Here is an 18,848-nt window from a genome sequence, read left to right as displayed (position 1 = left end):
AATACTATTGTAATTTGCATTATAAAAAAGGAATGATGAGAAATTTTTTCTTTTGTCTATCCCAAATTTCTTTCTTTTATAAATATAGCAAATAATAACATGTTTAAAATCGTAAAGATTGACATTTAAGGAAACCCGTTACAACATTCTCAACTCCCACTACTTCCCATGAAAACCCTGATATCCAAACAACTTATCTTCTCATTCCTTGCCCATTCCCATTATAAGAGCTTTGTTAACACTATTCTCCCTAATTGGAATGTCCTCGCCCTCCCATCTGCTTTTCTAAATCCCACTCAATCTGCAAAGTCCAGCATATGTCCTGTATCTTTTCCAAAGATTTCCCCAACCCTCCTAGCCACAGGAAAATCACCCTTCTGAACACCTATAGCACGTGTCTGTACTATTCATTTGACCCTTTGTACATCTTTCCTACATCACCCAGAATAATGCTTTTAAGTAGTACAGGACAACATGTCATCTATATCCTCTGCCCAGGTAGCCAATTTTTCTATCTAGAGAAAAGGAATATAGTATCTTCCATGGAACTCTGTGCTTTAGCTTGTCTATTTCTCAATCATAAAAACATTAATATAAGACTATACTAGAAGTAACCTTCTGAGGTTAGGAAGAAGTAAATGTTATTAGAATGTCTAGAATGAAGAGTAATTTTATGGGTTATAATAACTAAATACTGAAATATTTTACAAACTTTTAACATGCAATGTCTTTAGAGTGTGCATATTTTTAAAATTTAACTTCATCTTAAAAGTTTCTTCTAACATATTTAAAAATATTCACTCTTGGTTACCATAAGAAAGACAAGGGATATTAAGTGCTAGCAAGGATGTGGAGAAAAGGGAACCCTCGTGCACTGTTGGTAGGAATGTAAATTGGTACAGCTGCTACGGAAAACAGTGTGGGGGTTTCTCAAGAAATTAAAAATAGAACTCTCATTTGATCCAGCAATCCCACTTCTGAGTACATATCCAAAGGAAATGAAATTACTGCCTTGAAGAGGTGTCTACAACACCGTGTCACAGTAATATTATTCACAATAGCCAAGACATGGAAACAACCTAAGTGTCCCTCAACAGATGAATGGTTAAAGAAATATTATCAGCCATAAAAAGGAAGGAAATCCTGACATTTATAACAACACGGATGAACCCTGAGGACATTATGCTAAGTGAAATAAGTCAGAGGGGAAAAGTACAAATACTATATGATCTTACTTACATGTGGAATCTAAAAAAGCTGAACTCATAGAAACAAAGAGAAGACTCATGGTGGCCAGGGGTGGGGGTGGATGGAGAGGTGAGGTCAAAGGGTATAAACTTGCAGTTGTAAGATGAGTAAGTTCTGGGTACCTAATGTACAGCATAGTGAATGTAGATAACAATATTGTATTGTATACTTGACAGTTGCTAAGAGAGATCTTAACTATTCTCACCACTACAACAAAAAATGGCAATTGTGTGAAGTGATGGCCGTGTCACCTAACCTTATTGCGGTTATCATTTTGCAACGTGTATGTGTATCAAATCATCATCACATTGTAGACCTCCAACTTACACGTTATATGTCAATTATAACTCAGTAAAGCTGGGAAAAAATCATTCTAAAAAAAAAGGCTGACTTTTTGAAGAGAGTAAAGTTTCTTATCTTTTGAGAGAAGAATTAGCAAATACAAGGAAAAAATCCAGGATCAAATAGAACATTTAAATCCATTTCGCTGATTTTTAAATATTTTTTAGTTAAAAAAAAGTGAATATTCTGTAAGATATGTAATTAATATTCAAAGACTATCAAAAACACCCATAGCCTATGAGCATCCTATAATATAATAATTAAAAGGAAGAAATAGTGGTTCAACGATGAAGTTTCTTTGAGTTGAGGATAAAAGAAAAAGCAAGAGACCAGAAAGTGTCAAAGATGACAGCACAAAGAGATAAGAAACAGAAACGTGAGTTCTTCATATATTGAAGGAAGAAAGCTGGGAAAGACACCCTTAACAGCAAAATCATAATTCAATTAGGTTAAAAAGATTTTGGACATGTTTTACACATCTGACCAAAAAAGGACATTTCAATGATCTTACAGTTTGAAGATTTTTTTTTTTTTTTAAGATTTTATTTATTTATTTGACAGAGAGAGAGAGAGACAGCCAGAGAGGGAACACAAGCAGGGGGAGTGGGAGAGGGAGAAGCAGACTCCCCGCTGAGCAGGGAGCCCGATGCGGGGCTCGATCCCAGGACCCTGGGACCATGACCTGAGCCGAAGGCAGATGCTTAACGAGCCACCCAGGCGCCCCTGATCTTACTGTTTGGGATAATAGTCTTATAGTTGGTAGATTACCCTTCACCCCACTCCAGATTTCTTTTTTAATCTAATGAAAAGACAAGGACTTATCAAATATGCTGATAGTATATATATAAATATCTAGCTATTCACCCTATCATAACCAGGTTTTACAAATTCCATCTCTACCATATAGTTTTAATTATAGGCAGAAATCACTGCTGAATTCTGTTTAATGCATTTTTGTTCACCTGCCCTAATTTGCAATTTTAAAGCTGAGGCAGTTTCAAGGAATCAATACATTAGAAATTTATAATTCACAAATTTTACAGAATTCAAATCAGACTGCCGTATAATGATGCAGGCATAGGATGTTTGTTATATAAGACAGAATTATTAATTTCTATGATTGCTTCATATCTAAATTAATCGCTTCAACCTATTCAAGGTGGAACCTAGTTAAGATCCAAAAATCTAATCCTAGTTCTAGGTCTCAAAATTCAACCCTCTAAAAAGAATTATAATACCAGTAGCTTGAATACCTTATTAAAAGACTGTGACATGGTTAAGGAATAAAAACATTTATATCCACAGGAACCTCAAAAATAGAAAGCTCTTTGTCTATTTTTTTTTACTGGATGATCAAAATAACTTCTCCAAATGGACTATCTGGCAATTTATACTGCCAATCTGGTTCAACGAGGCTGTGGAAAAGCACAGTTGGAAGAATTATTTTTGCCTATATATATATATATATATATATATTTTTTTTGGCCAACTATCTCCTCAACAAAAAGAGCTGATTAGCACATATATGACATATGTATGTCAAAATACAATTTAAATCAACACCTTTCCTTTACTTAAAAACCCGGATTTATAGTGCAATAGTCAGAATGACATTATGGTTTTCAAAACATTAATGTAAAAGTTGTCTCTGCTATTTTCCTAGAGTTGCCCAATGCCCTGTCCTTTATTCTGAAATCCTATTAGTGAGACAGTAGTCAAATATTACCTCAATTCTTATGTTGAAGATAAAGACAGGGGAAAGACAACTGATGTCTTAGTATAATCAAAAATAGCAAAAACCGTCAGGCGACATGAGGATAAAGGGAAAAACAGTTCAAACTTTTGGAGAAGTAAACTCCTAAATAATTTTAACACTTCCTGTCTGTGCAAGCTAAAAGGAAGATAAAACCCTCAAAAGATCTGGGTTAAAATGACATAAGATTTGGTGGGGGCGGGCGGGGAGGGGTAGATGAGATTTAGCTTTTTTGACATATTCTTTTCATTTGAAAACAATGTCATAAACTTTAATAAAAGAAGGAAAATGTAAAAGTACCCAATGTATCAGTGAATAAGGAGCAACGGATCTGACTAGTTCAGCTTTAAAAATCTCCATTACCAGTGTCTCTACAGCCAGGTAAAGACCCGGTAAATACAATTACTACAGTTGTTCAAATCTGTGACTGAACTTAGGTACAGAAAACAATTAAACTACTGTTTAAATCACCATAATTTGCTACTCAATTGATCTGTAAAATATTTGGGTTTATAGACTATATTGAGAATGATTTGACAAAGAAAAGATGAGGATAAAATCCACCTACTACCGATTCTCAGTAAGACAACTCAAATTTCCAATATGGAAGTATTATTATTAGTTATTCCACTTTCTTTATCTTTTGGGCTTTTTGAAGCAAACTGTCTTACCCAATTACACACTTTGAAAAATTTCAATTGATAAAAAATCTTTACAAGGAAACGATTTAAAAATCACCAAAAAGCAAAAGGACAAGATGTTCAAGACTTTAGACAGTATCTAAGAAAGAATACAATCAGGGAATGGCTTTATCAAGGTGGGCAAAGTTCAGAATGGCAGAATTCCTTCCCTGTTGTCATGACTATATTAAAACTACTGGCGGTTTGGTGACTATCACTGGGTCCAGTAGTAAAACAGAAGGGAAAAGCCTGGTACAGAATGCTGAATGGCCCAAAGAAAACCTAAGTGGTGACAAGAGCCTAAAGGCACATGCAGGTACGCATCTTTTATATTGGATGTGATACACTTACATGGCCCCTGTTGAATCTCTTGGGGACCAACAGTAAAGCAAGTTTAGAACTTCAAATCTTGAGACATCTATAGCAAGATGCTGATCCAATGTGGCTCCAAATATCTTCTGTTTTCCTGGCTCACCTGAAGAGGAAAAAACACTACAGAGGATGTGGGAACTGAATTTCTTTATGTAGTTTCTTCTAGAGCAACTGTCTGAAAGTTTTGGCCCAATCCTTTATGAAGTCTGGAGATGAGACACTTGAGGGACTAGTGAAAAACAAAATTCAAATGAAAAGGTGGAGTGAGGCATCTAAACGGGGGAATATGAGAGCAAAAGATAATCGTCGTAGGTAAATCAGCATTTCTAATCTGTAAGTGGGAGGAGGCAGAGAAAGGAGAGAAAAAATATGCACAGATGTTTCTCCCTCCACTCCCTCACCCTAATTGCTACTAAAAATTCCTGAAGTACCTAAACTTTTTGACCACAATTAGGGAGTGAATAAACAAGGTTATTTGGAAAGGTAAGCATTTTGTCAAGTCTCCCTCCCCGGGCTATGTGACATTATTAAGCAGCAGGGAGGCCTCTCAGATAATACTTTTTTCTAAGAACAGATTCTGGTGCAATACAGCTTGAAGCAATAAAGAAAGAGAAATATAAACTCAATTTCTGCAAAAATGGAAGTCACAGGACAATATACCATATTGACAAAGTTTATTTAATTCTGTTTTTCAAAAGGGGAGGGACAGCTTTCATATAATAAGAAATCAGAACAAAAAGTAGTTTCTATATAATAGAAAATATTTTTAAACTAAGCAACACAAACTGCATGCTTCGTCCCCTTGGGAAATATTATCCCCTGGAAAGATAATCTTTAAAAAAAACTAAGATTAGCAGAAGCAAATCTGATGTACATTACCACACAAAAACATAAAAATGTAGTCCATAATATTAATTTAGATTCATTTTTAATTAACTTTTTTCCTAAAACATTTTACTAAATAGTATATTATTATTCTCCAGCATTCATGCAATAGCCTAGGACATAAAACAGTTTTCTTTCCAAATATTTTCCATTTTAACCAGTTTACTTGAACTATGTCTGGTAAAAATACCAGAATTTTCTGACAAATAAGATTGGAGAACCAATTAGATCCTTACCTGACGTGGCTGCTCATTCATTCTTTGTGGGTCTGATTTCACTTTATTACTAGGATGATTTGTGACTTTGGTTACTGGTTGTTTGAAAATCGATGCGGTTTGTCTAATTGGCAATGTTGTATTCAAGTCTGGTTTACCCTGTGGATATAAGCATGTTTTCATTAGTAAATATTACATATAAATATAATTTGATGAATTAATTCATTATCCATTACTTTTAAGTTTTACTTAAATTCCAGTTAGTTAACATACGGTGTAATAGTTTCAGGTGTACAATATAGTGATTCAACACTTCCATACATCACCCAGTGCTCATCACAAGTGCCCTCCTTGATCCCCATAACCTATTTCCCCCATCCCCCCACCAATCTCCCCTCTGGTAACCATCAGTTCTCTCTAATTAAGAGTCTGTTTCTTGGTTTGTCTCTTTTTTTTTTTCCCTTTGCTTTTTTTTTTTTTTAAAGTTTATTTACTTATTTAAGTAATCTCTACAACCAGTGTGGGGCTCAAACTCAGGACTGAGATCAAGTCACATGCTCCTCTGACTGAGCCAGCCAGGCGCCCCTGCTCTGTTTCTTAAATTCCACATATGAGTGAAATCATATGGATGGAGCTAGAGATTATTATGCTAAGCAAAATAAGTCAGTCAGAGAGACAAATACCATTATTCATTACTTTAAATCAGATTATTCCAAACTTCTCAATCTCAGCATTATAAATACTCTAAAGCACATCTTTAGCACATCATTATGCGAGACATACGTGAAGTTTTCTCATTTAAAAGCTTTCCGTGTACTTTAAAATGTAAGAAAATTATCTATATGAAATTCATAATTAATTTGATTAGCATGATACTCGGGACTGTTAAATGAACAAATGTATTTATGGGTAACACAAAAAGAGTTTTCAGAACAACAATCAGGATAGCCATCATCTCAACACTGGAGAATGGAGGAAAATAATGGCACACTTGGCTATTAAAATGTTAACAAACTGGTCAGCTATTAGGAGGCCAGGCTTACTTACCACGTAAGTTAAATTTCACTCCCACATAAAAAGACAATTAGAAATGAAAGTTCTAATTCTAGCAAACAGAACTCAATTTAGCAACAAACTTATCTAATTTTAATCAACCCATAAATAAAATCTAAGATGTGTTCTATGAAGTCAAAATGTGGCAGAGTTGCTGTTAAGTTCATTTGCAATGAATGCTCTAACAGCCATGGGGGGTGGACAGGCAGAGGGGGCAAGGAAGGAAAAAAAAAGGAAAAGGAACAAAACGTGATTTAATCATTGTATATTCTGATTCTGGCATAAAAATACATATATATAAAAGGTCATCTGTATCTGAAAACAATATACATCTGATATTTTTGATTACTTGATAAATCTACAGGATATTCAATGAACTTTTGTCAACTATCCTCAGATAAAAACTGTGCTATCAACTTCCAGACTCCAAAACAATGGTTCTCAAATTTCAGCACACATCAGAACCACCCAGAGGGTTTATTAAAACACAGATTCCTGGGCCTCCCTCCTAGAGATTCTGATTCAGTAGAGCTGAGGTGGGGCCTGGGAACTTGCATTTCTATCAAGGTCTCAGGTGATGCTGATGCTGCTGATCCAGGGACCACTTGGAGAACCACTACTCTAAAACAAAGATTGCAAATTGGTGGCAGGAGAACCAAGTTTAATCCACAGATGTATTTTGGATTTGTTCAGTTTTTAGTGTCTAATAAAATGAATGAACATCCACAAATCTGGAGATTTTACATAAAATCCAGATTCTAGCTTCTCTTAAAAATTCAAAGATCTAGAAATCCTGGACTTGATTTGGCCACAACAGGCCATAATTAATTAGTAATGGCTGCTCACAAGAGGTGTCAAGGGTTCTCTTTTAGCAAAATTCCTCAACAACTCATGTTTGCATTACCTGTCTGAGCCCTAGGTGTTGAGTTTGTGACCTCTTCTTAAAGAATGTTACCAATGTCTAGAAAGGTAAGCATCAGAATAAATTAAACTGAAAATTAGCACAATTATGGTATTACTTGGATCCTCTACTAAATGTCTCCATCACCATCCTCTCCACACATCCCCTTCCCCCAATCCCTTCTTCTCTGTATGTATTGGGCATGCTTGTCGTTCCTCTATCTCACTCAGTTTCTTCCAATGTATGTGCTTACCTTTAGGAGATACAGTCATCTTTTTTTATTATTATTATTATTTTTTTTAGTTATCTCTACACCCAACATGGGGCTCAAACTCACAACCCTGAGATGAATCGCCTGCTCTTCCGACTGAGTTGGCCAGGCGCCCCAAGATATATTCATCTTAATTAAGACTAACAATATCTCTTAGGTGTTTAGCTTCCTTATTTTTACAGATTTTCAAAAAATTTAGAAGTGAGCAAATTTGACTGGCAGGCTGCAAAATAACCACTCATAATGCCATCTTTAAAAGTGTGAAGCCTAGGAATGTGTATTTTTAAAAGTTCTCCTGGATGGGGCACCTAGCTGGCTCAGTCAGTTAAGCATCCAACTCTTGATTTTGGCTCAGGTCATCATCTCAGGGTCCTGGGATTGAGCCCCACATGGGGAAGTCTGCTTCTCTGCTTCTCTCCCTTTGCCCCTCTCCCCACTCATGTGCGCACACACAGGTGTGTGCTCTCTCTCTCTCAAATGAATGAATTAAAAAAAAAAAAGCTCTCCTGGTAATTCTGTGATGCAAAGGTTTGCATACCTCTGATTTATATCTAGAGAATTCTGAAGCCCTAAGTGAAGCTACCCAAACTCTAAAATAGTGAATATTCAATCCTAAAGCTTACAGAGAACTTTTCCTGTCATTGGTTATAGTTAGAATATATCACTAAATAATACCTTGTTTGGTTTTTAATGTTTTCATTCCTTATTAAAGAACAATATACTCTGGGGCACCTGGGTGGCTCAGTCATTAAGCGTCTGCCTTTGGCTCAGGTCATGATCCTGGGGTCCTGGGATCAAGCCCCACATGGGGCTCCCTGCTCAGCGGGGAGTCTGCTTCTCCCTCTCCCTCTGCTGCTCTCTCTGTCCAATAAATAAATAAAATCTTAAGAAAAAAAAGAACAATATACTCTGCTGGTATTAGAACAAGACGGCATCAGGGGACACAGTATATTGCAACTATTGGTATGAGCGAACAGTGGTGACTCTTAAGATTCTCGTTGTTACAAAGGATGACTAGAGGGGCTATTCTAAATGAATCCTGAATCCAAAAAGACTGGAAGGAAGTATGAAACATAGAAAATTGTTGGAGCTACAATGGTAAGATTGTTATTTTTTTTCATTAACTTATGTTTTTGGTGCACTAAATAAAAATTAGAAGAAAAAGCTGGCTTTTTCTTCCACTGTCTGATACACAATTCCACTGTCTGATAGAGTGCATTCCTCAATGGAATGGAGTAAGAGATTACTCAAGAGGATGCTGTGTTACTTTTCTCTTGATCTTATTTTGATTTTTATTATGTTTTCTCCTTTTAACTGGCTTGAAAGCTCTGAAGACAAATTTTTTACTAATTAATTTTGTATTCCAAAACAGTGGCATGTGATCTGAAAAACTGGACTAACTGGTTTTCTCAGAAACTGTCACAGAAACACTAAATTTTATTACCACTCTCACCTGAGGAGTGCCAAAGAGTCACTGTTCATGTCCAGTTGTGTGTCAGGATCCTTCTAAATAACTACCAATCCGCCATAAACTTAGGAGTTATAAAGCAAACACTTTTTTAATGGGACAAAATTAAAGCTATTCTTATAGTTGTTGTTTTTTTTTTTTTAAGATTTTATTTATTTATTTGACAGAGAGAGACACAGCACGAGAGGGGACACAAGCAGGGGGAATGGGAGAGGGAGAAGCAGGCTTCCTGCTGAGCAGGGAGCCCGAAGATGATGATGATGATGATGATGCAGGGCTCCATCCCAGGACCCTGGGATGATGACCTGAGCCGAAGGCAGATGCTTAACGACTGAGCCACCCAGGCGCCCAAAGCTATTCTTATAGTTCTAATCTTCCCTTTCAGTATAAGAAAAAGTAAAACAGAAGTTTCTCGTATCACAAAGTTAAAATAGCAAACACGCACATTCTAATATTAGAAAGAAAAGTTTCCAACCTTGATAAATCTCGGTATATAGGGTAGCCCTCAAATCAAAATTTAATGTATTTTATATTAATGTGTATATTAGGCTGGAAGTACTCAAATAACTCAAATAATTTTTGAGACTCTATTCTATCCCCTTAGGTGCTGGGAGGAATACAAAAATAAATCTTTAAATTTTTTTAAAAAGTTTACTTCATCTCTTTCCAATACATATCTGAGGTGGATCTTTGTACACTCAGAAAGAATATGCAATAAAAATTAATTTTTAAAAACAGAGAATCAGTGACAGGGGAAAACAAAATTCCTTTTGAAAAGATTAATAGTGATCAATACTAGCACTGAGCATCAAAAGTGGATCTGAAATTGTTAGGAGTCTGGGTGAAAAGAGAAACATTAAATCATATAGATACCAGGTCAGAAAGGAGGAAACATACCAATTAATAAGGAAAACAAAGCTGTCCTGGTATTAAATCTAGAAAAAAATTAAAGTCACTAACATCAAACAAATACTAAGCAAATTTCAAATGCTTTTTCTTTTTCAGTGACCTTCCTTAAAAGCCAAGAACATAATATTTAAAGGAAACTTGGAGACGGTGATTCTTAAAGGAACTAAACACCAGTGTGGTCTAATTTTAATGTAGCCTTTCAGTTGACCTAACTTGACTAAGGCTAGAAAAGAGGATAATTAAAGCGGTGGATGAAGAGCATGTGTCATAAACCAGTGATTTTCAAACATTTCTACATTCCTACTGGCTAAAAAATATCGGAAAATACCTCACTTAAATTTCAAAGCTAACATCAAGACTATTTCAAACTTTAATGTCAGTAATTGCAAAGAATGCACTTACTACAGTATTTTAAATATTGACCCTTTGATAATAAACGTATCATTTTAAGATGTATCTAACACAATCTAAATATACCTACCAAACACTTACACATGAATAAACTCTTCAATAGTTACATTTTATTTCACTCCTTTTTCTCTTTGAATAATTCCATTCCCAAAGTTATTTCCTATTTTAAACTTGAAAACTTTTCACTGATCATTTATGCATCATGAGATTATTTTTTAAAACTTTTTCTGATCATAAAGTACTTAGTGATTTTTTAAAAAAAATAAATTTCTGGTTTACTACATCAGTAGTATATAACTGCCCCAAAACAGTAAATTACACATTAATAAGTGAAATAAAAATTAAGTATATTAAAGAAGAGATTTTTTTTTTTTAATTTAAAATTAACTTCATGGGCTTGGATGAGTATTACTAGCTGCTAGAATGCGCCAACATTTAGTACCAATTCTGTTCCTATTCTTCATTTTTTAAAGATGGAACGCCAAGAAAACTTGTTCGCATAAATGAGTAAATAGAATGAGTTTTATTGTCCATCTTTGAACTTCTTTTGAGTTATATGTCAAAATACTGCATAGTGAACCATCAAAAATTTTTGATAATCAATGTCTACATTAAGTTCTCTATAAATTTCAGACAAAGAATTATACTGGCAGAAAGACAAGTTACCAAGTAATTCATTTTCTTGGCATCCAACACCAGTATTTCAAATTATTCCTTTACTAGAGATCAAACATTTTGCACCATGGTAATATGGCAGACAAGTAAAAAGTGTGCTCTTCTATAAAATGAGAGAAGGTAGGCAACGAAAGGGGAACGGGAAAAAAAGAGCGTGTACCTCCATCTCAGGTGCATGCTCAGATCAACTGCAGGAAAGAGTATACGCAGAAGGATACAGGAGCAGTCTTTCAAAACCATCCCTGTTGTATATACCACGTAAGCCTTCACACAGCGTAGTTTGAACAGCAGGAATTTAATTTTTTATTCTAATATCACTTTTCCCAGCCTGGCTTTGAATTAAAGCTGAATGACAGTTCGGAATTGTACATATTCTATGACAAGAGCCAAAAGGACTCATTTTTATCTTTAATCCTGCAAATTTTGTACTTTATATTTTAAAAATTAGCCATGTTTAATTTTTTAAAAATATTTAAAAAGAGAGCGAGCGCACGTGAGCAGGGGGAGGGACAGAGGGAAAAGCAGACTCCCCACTGATCAGGGAGCCAGACGCAGGGCTTGACCCCAGGACCCTGGGATCATGACCTGAGCTGAAGGCAGATGCTTAACCAACTGAGCCACCAGGCACTCCAAGCCATGTTTGTTTTGATGTAAAATGCTGCTCTACCTATCCAAAATGCTCAAATAAAACTGATACTTCCAAGTATCACTCAAGTATCATTTTAATTCTATGGCTTTCCATATCACCCCCAAGAGATATTCATGCCCCAGTTTGAAAAGCAAAGACTTTATTTTTCTAAGGTCACTTTTCTCATCTGTAAATGAGAATAACAATAACCACTCATACGATTCTTACGAAGATCAAACAAGGTAATGCGTGTATGATGCAGCTTTCATTCAGTCACTGAGCAAATCCTGAACAAATCTGCCTACTATGTGCAGGCACATGCTGGGTATATGGTCATCATCAAAACAAAAAAGTCCCTGCCTCAAAGCTTACATTCTGGAGGATGGGGGGAAGACAACAATTAACAAAATAGGCATGTATCTTATAGTCATGTTGGCATGTAAATTCTGAATAGTTATTTCTAAATATTATCAGCATTAACATGTTTTTGACCATGCTACTGAAATTTAGGAACTTAAACCTATTAAGCTTTTCCAGGAGGAAAGCTATCCCCTGGTTCACAAAGAGGGGAGCCTGAGTGGTATCTTTAGACCAAACCAGTATTATCGTCAAAAAAAATAATTTCAGATTTGTTCCAGAATATGTACAGTAGCCTACAGTTAATGCCTTTTCACAAAATCAAAAACCAACAATGCAAAGCACTTTACAATCTTTCAGATTTTTTAAAAATTGAGATATAATTCACATACCATAAAATTCACCATTTTTAAGCATACAATTCAGTGTTTTTTTAGTATATTCATAAAGTTGTGGAAACCTCGTAGCTTTTGCAAAAAGTAAAGAATATCTGGGACCTGTGATTTTGTACTGAAAATCCACTTACTGTAAAATCCCAAGTGAGGAACAAGATTTTTTTTTTTAAGACCATTGGGATATTTTAAAAAAATAGGTGGACAACACTTTGAGCTCATTAAAAAGCACTTGTAGTTAATTGAAGAGGTGGAACATTGAAATTCAACACTAAAAACAAGTTTTGAAGAGTTCTACTTAAAAAATAACTTCTTGCAGCTTTAGTGAATAGCAGGTCATTAAAGGACTTACGGCAAAAGATGGGAATGAGTTTCAACCCAATACTTAGGAGCAGCTCTACTCAAACTAAGGCAGCTATTGTGTGAAACTCATTGTCTCCCTTACATCTGGGCTGATACTAGCTGTGTACACATCCTTGGGAGAATTGTGGCAATAGTCACACAAATTATTTTCTGCAGGGCTTAATTCTCTTGTTGACCTACAGTGTACAATGACAGGGAACTTCCTTTGCTATATTCCCAGTCTGCAATAATGCCTAAGTATAGAATGTGCTAAAAAAATTTCTGTGGGATAAATGGATGCATAAAATGTCTATTATATATAAAATCTTCTGTTATGCAGACCTTACCCTTCAATATTCTCATTTTCTGCTTTAAACTTATAGGTGCTAAATAGGTGGAAAATACAATTCAATGCAGTCTACAATATCCATCTCAATTTTATTATGTAAAGAATAGAGTCTCATCTGTATTATCTGCCTTGAGATTATCAGTGTAAGAGAAATAGTCCCAAGACTTACTCCAACTATTACTACTTAACATATACCTATAGGTATCTGGCCAGTGTCTTCCTCTGAGTCACACAGACAGCCCACAGTCAGGACCGTCTTTCAATTGTGTCCTCTGCTCTAACATTTATCAAAATTAGTATCACTGCACATCACATTCCTATCTCAGTAGTAACCAAATAGTCAAGTCCCTCTGATCATACATTATCACCCACCACTCATCCCCAGTCTGCACATCCACTCATCTACCCCACTGTTCAGTGGCTTTCAAACTTTTCTGGCCCGTCCCACCAATCCTTATACTGTGCGCTCCTGAATGACCGACTAGGCTTTCCTACGTGCTCAGTATTTTCTCTAAACATTCTCTCCAGCTCCTGCACTTACTGACTTGGCCATCCCTTGAAGATACTATCTCCCCTCAGGTTCTCTCAAATGAAACTTTTCTCTTTCCCTCCCTCCCCCACTCCTTTCTCCCTTTTTCCTTCTCACTCTCAACTGCATATCCAAGGGCCAAGAGGTGGTATAGGTTTTATCCTTTCTCCCATTTTTCTCAAATAATTTCTCCATTTTTGATCCTTTAAAAACACCAGTTCTTTGAAGCTCGTTATCTGGCTATCCTACCTCTTCCTCTCCTCCCTTTCTCCTTCCTTCGCTAGACTTTAGTTTCCATTTCAGTCTTTCTCTCCATCCCAACTCTTGTCCTCATTCTGGGAGACCTCAATATCCATGTGGATAACTCACCCAACATCCCGGGTCCTTTGATCTATTCCTCTGCCCACCCTCACTCACCTAACATTATAGCCACAGGCTCATCAACACTAGTAACTACGCCATCTCCAGTATCTCAATCAAGCATCCAGCTCTCCAATTCCTACTTCCTATCCTTGCAGCTCACTTTCTCAGAACTGCCCTCTGCATTTCTTTCACCCCAGCAGTATCTCCTATCCATTGACTGTCCTATTTTCTCACTCAGCCTTAACCACTTTCACATTCTACCCTACCCAGTACAGGTTCTATGGTCCATCATCATCATGCTGCAAATGTGCTTAACTTTCTTGACCTCTGTGCTTTCTCCACTTGTGCTACAGACCCCATTCTTCTTAAACTTTCAGTCTTCTAAATTGGGAGATTAACCAAATGAGCATCTTTCATCTACCATCCAGTGATTCTCTTCTCTATCCAAACAAAATTTACTGAAAGATTTGTCCATGCTAATTTCCTCTCTCACTCATTTTCAACCCCGTCCAATCTGGCTTCTGTTGCCACTGAAAATCAAGGTTATTAATTAGCTTCATGTTGCCAAATTCAATGGAAGTTTCTCAGTCTTCCTCCACTCAACCCTTCAATGGCATCAATATAACTGACCACTCTTCTTTTTGAAGCATTCTCTCTCCCATGTCTCTCCTTCTTACTAGCCATTCTTTCTCAACCCACTTTGCGGATTCCTTCTACTCTAACCAAGTTCTAATTATTGGATTTTCTCAGATGTTGGTTCTGGATCCTTATGTCTGGGTAATCTCCTTTAGTCCCATTACTTAGAATACTACCTATGTGCTGATGACTTTCCAGCTGAGACCTCTCAATTACCATACTAACTGCATACAGGACATTTCCATTTAGATGTTTAATAAGCAACACAAACTCCGCATGTTCAAAAGTTATTTTATCCATCCATATAAACTCTCCTAAGGTGACCTCAGTAAATGGTAACCCAATCCACCCACTCATCTAAAAACTAAGGTCTCACACTTGAGTCTTTTCTATCATCTTCCCCACCCAATCATTAGCAAATCCTATAAATTCTACATTCAAAACAGATCTAGAAACTGCCCACTACTCTCCACCACCACCGTATCCAGGCCATCATCATTTATCAGCAGACTACTATAATAGCTACTTGCTGTTTACTTCCACTTTTGTCTATTTCATTTCAAATTAACAGAAACTGAACAGTGGCCCACACTTAAGGGAGATGCCAATAATCGCTTATTAAGACTTCAAGGCCTACAAACGCTAACTTATCACCTGTGATCTGCTTACTCCCTCTCTCCACCCCCAACTATATTCACTAGAGAGATACCAGAAGACACTCCATTCAACAAATGCTTAATACACTGATGAAGAGGACACCAGCAACTTTGGAAAAGATTTTATTTACTTTCTCTATATGTCAGGATTGTTGGTAGAAAGAATGAGGTCACTGTTTTCAGTGTGGATGGAAAGATTCTAGGAAGAATCCAAGGGGCAGTTCTTACCACACAGTGTGCTCTATCAGGAGCTGGTAATCAGAATTGATCCTACCACAGAGCTCATTAGTACTGGTTAACTGACCATGTCCCAAGGACACAATTAAGTCAGCCCACTAAGGTACTACTTCAATAACTTATCTGTTCAACAAAGGTCTAATTTAAGCTACAGCAAGTGAGTTGGTCCCTCAAATCTTTTGCCAAGGCCTTGCTTCCTTTCCTGCTTCTAAAACAGTCGTTATTAGCTTTCTTAGCTACATTTTACTTTGAGAATTTGATAAAGATAACAGACTCTCTCCTCAGAAAAATGCATAACAGAAAATACTGCACTCAGTTCAAAGATTCCTGGAGGGCCTCCTGAAGAATGTACTCTCAGGTTGGACACCTGCCTGACTTCTCTATTGACCTCTTTCATCCACTGAAGGAAAAAATAACAATAATGATAATGTTCCTTGGTCATGCATTCTTTTCTAAATATTGTCCTCTCTCCTCCACCTCTCTCATTCAAGCTCTGTAAGAGTAGTCTAACCATTTTTATGGGGAGAGGGGTAAAAATGCACATATATGTACATGTCTGTAAATGCACAGAAGCTCTGGAAGGACATACAAAAAAACCCAATTAATAATAATTTCTTCTCAGGAAGAAGACGGCACATGAGAGGCTGGAGAGGGAGGGAGACTTTTTTATTGAGAATCCTTTCACCCTGTGTACAAATTACCTAATCAAATAATAAATCAAAATTTTAAAACTTTTAAATGAGCAGCTACATTTTGCTTCTAATTTCTCATTTCCCAGAAACTTTCTAGCATTTTAAGAAAGACTTCTGGTCCCTCAAAATTGGTTATAAAAGGTCATCAGATGCCTTCTAATTTGGAAATCCAATGGATACTACAAAGTCTTTATACTCCTTGATCTCGTCACGTCATTTAACAATAATTTTCTTTCCTAGGTTTTTAGAACACCACATTTTCTTAATTCTCCTAATACCTTTTTGAAAGTTCCTTCTTACTCTCCACAAGACTAATTTATTCATTTATTCACTACCAACAGTGTGGCAAGACACTTTTCTCCTATTTGGCCCTCTGTTAGGTGATCCTAAAAGTTATGACAATCTACAATGACAGGAGTTCTCAAAGCGTGACCTCAGAGTTCCTAGGCATGCACCAGGTCCTTTCAGAATTCCAACAAAACTTCTGACTTGGTCTTCTTCACCCCCTCCCCAAACTTGTTCTTCCTCTCCTATTCTTTAACGACCTTCACCCCAAGTGACTCAAGCCAAAACTGCAGCAGGCATGAACAGCTCTCTCTACAAACATCAGTACTTATACTTACTGATTTCTCTTGATTGGATCTCACACCTTTCCACACCTCCTGCTATAGCGTTAGTTGCCATCATTACTTTTCTAGCCAACAGCCCAACCACTTCCCTACTTCCAGTTTCACCTTTTCCCAAATCCATTCTCTACACTGCACCCACTCTATATCTAATACCCAATCTGATTCCCACTATCACCACCTGTTCACTTAAGTTTCTCAAACTGCAGATACTGCCCCCAAGATATATTAGCTCTCTACAAGAATTTTTATTATTTTGTTGAGGATAATTAAAACAAGCACATTCTATTTGGTTATATACCTAGGACATAGCCATATAGAACCCAAGGCTGTGTTTATAAAATCACAACAGCATACTACCATAAACCAAAGTAATTCATGAGAAATGAATAATGGGAGACTTATACAACTGATTCCAATTCAAGACAACATGATGCTCTTTATTTCCAAATGTATCAAATCTGTGTGAATAGAGAAATGTGATGAAAGAACCGGGTCTTTCCAAGGTATTAGCAGGACTGACAAGCCAATCTAAAAAAATAACTTGTTCCATACCAATTCATATTGTGAGCATTTTATAAAATACATATGTCACATTAATGTTAGATAACTTGGATATTATTAGTTTTTAGCTTTAATTTATACACATTTCAGTGTTAAGAACTAGAAACATAAGAAATTCAGTTTAATGTTTACACATCTGAAACACTGAAACAAAAGGAATTGCTAACAACAAAACCAAACTACGGGAGTTCCCAAAACATATTTTGCACCCAGAATCACTGTACTCTTTTTTATCCAATCCTAGTTTTTCCAATTACATTTTTAAAGAAACTTACCTTTTTAAGAACTTAGCTTCCTTTTTAAAATGTTGACAGTCATATCTCTGAAACCTTAAAACATCTCCCCTCTTTAAAAGATCAAAGCCTGGATGAATGCCTAAATACTTAGCTTTCAAAGCAAAGGTTTTGTTGTCTTATTTACATATTGAGAGGCATAGCTCTCAATATCACCACATAACTATTACTTCTCCCGTTGAGTAAGCTTTTAGAAAGCTGCTCATCACTTCAAACTCTATATTGATGACTCCCAAATCTTTGTCTAGTCTTTTTTCATCAACCTAATGGAGTATCTTCAGCAACCTACTTGACACACTTTATCAGCTAGAAAGATGGAGGTAGCAACTGGAAATAATTATGGTAGTGGCAAATGAGTAAGGCACAGTATGATCAAGAACGGAACAGATTTTCAGAGGAAGGTTAAGACTGAGACTGAGACAAGCAGGAACAGGTACTGCAAAAACAGCAAATATTAATCAAAAGACAATGCCCATTCCACTGTACCCTCTCATCCTAAAATAACTGCCACTTCGCAAAGATCTTCAAAAGGTATTTTTTCAACGATACCTTAAGTATTATGCACCCAGTAAACTCACTTTTGATATGAAATATATTTAAGATCTCAGTTTATAATCAGACATTATAAACCACAATTTAACCTGTTTCAAAGTTTATTTTGTTAATTACATTTCAAATTATTTCAAGGGTTTTTAAAAACCTCAAAAACAACACAATAATGCACTTCAGCCAAATTTATAACTATATAGCAAAACTAGCTAACATTCCTATTTACCAATTTATATCTCCCAGTGTTCTCCATACTGTATTATTTTTTAAAAAGATACAATACAGAATTAGCCATGAATACATTACATTTTCTGCTTCTATAGAGATATTCAATGTTGGCATTACTCCAAAAGACAGCCTATTTTTTATTTTAAAAGATTTTATTTATTTATTTGACAGAGAGAGAGACAGTGAGAGAGGGAACACAAGCAGGGGGAGTGGGAGAGGGAGAA

At 36.1% G+C, this 18,848-nt stretch overlaps 1 protein-coding gene across 1 annotated transcript in view; it reads right to left on the bottom strand.

The window, feature by feature from the left end:
* Positions 1 to 18,848, bottom strand: part of MBD2 (methyl-CpG binding domain protein 2) — a 63,994-nt gene that overhangs the window by 26,656 nt on the left and 18,490 nt on the right. Inside the window, exon 3 of the mRNA XM_032422626.1 lies at positions 5,517 to 5,654. Within this exon, the coding sequence (XP_032278517.1) occupies positions 5,517 to 5,654 (138 nt within the window). The remainder of the gene's footprint in view (positions 1 to 5,516; positions 5,655 to 18,848) is intronic.

This window comes from Phoca vitulina, unplaced genomic scaffold, assembly GCF_004348235.1.
Source record: "Phoca vitulina isolate PV1807 unplaced genomic scaffold, GSC_HSeal_1.0 scaffold27, whole genome shotgun sequence".
NCBI classification, from domain to species: Eukaryota; Metazoa; Chordata; class Mammalia; order Carnivora; family Phocidae; genus Phoca; species Phoca vitulina.
This window is presented reverse-complemented; position numbering and strand designations above follow the sequence as displayed.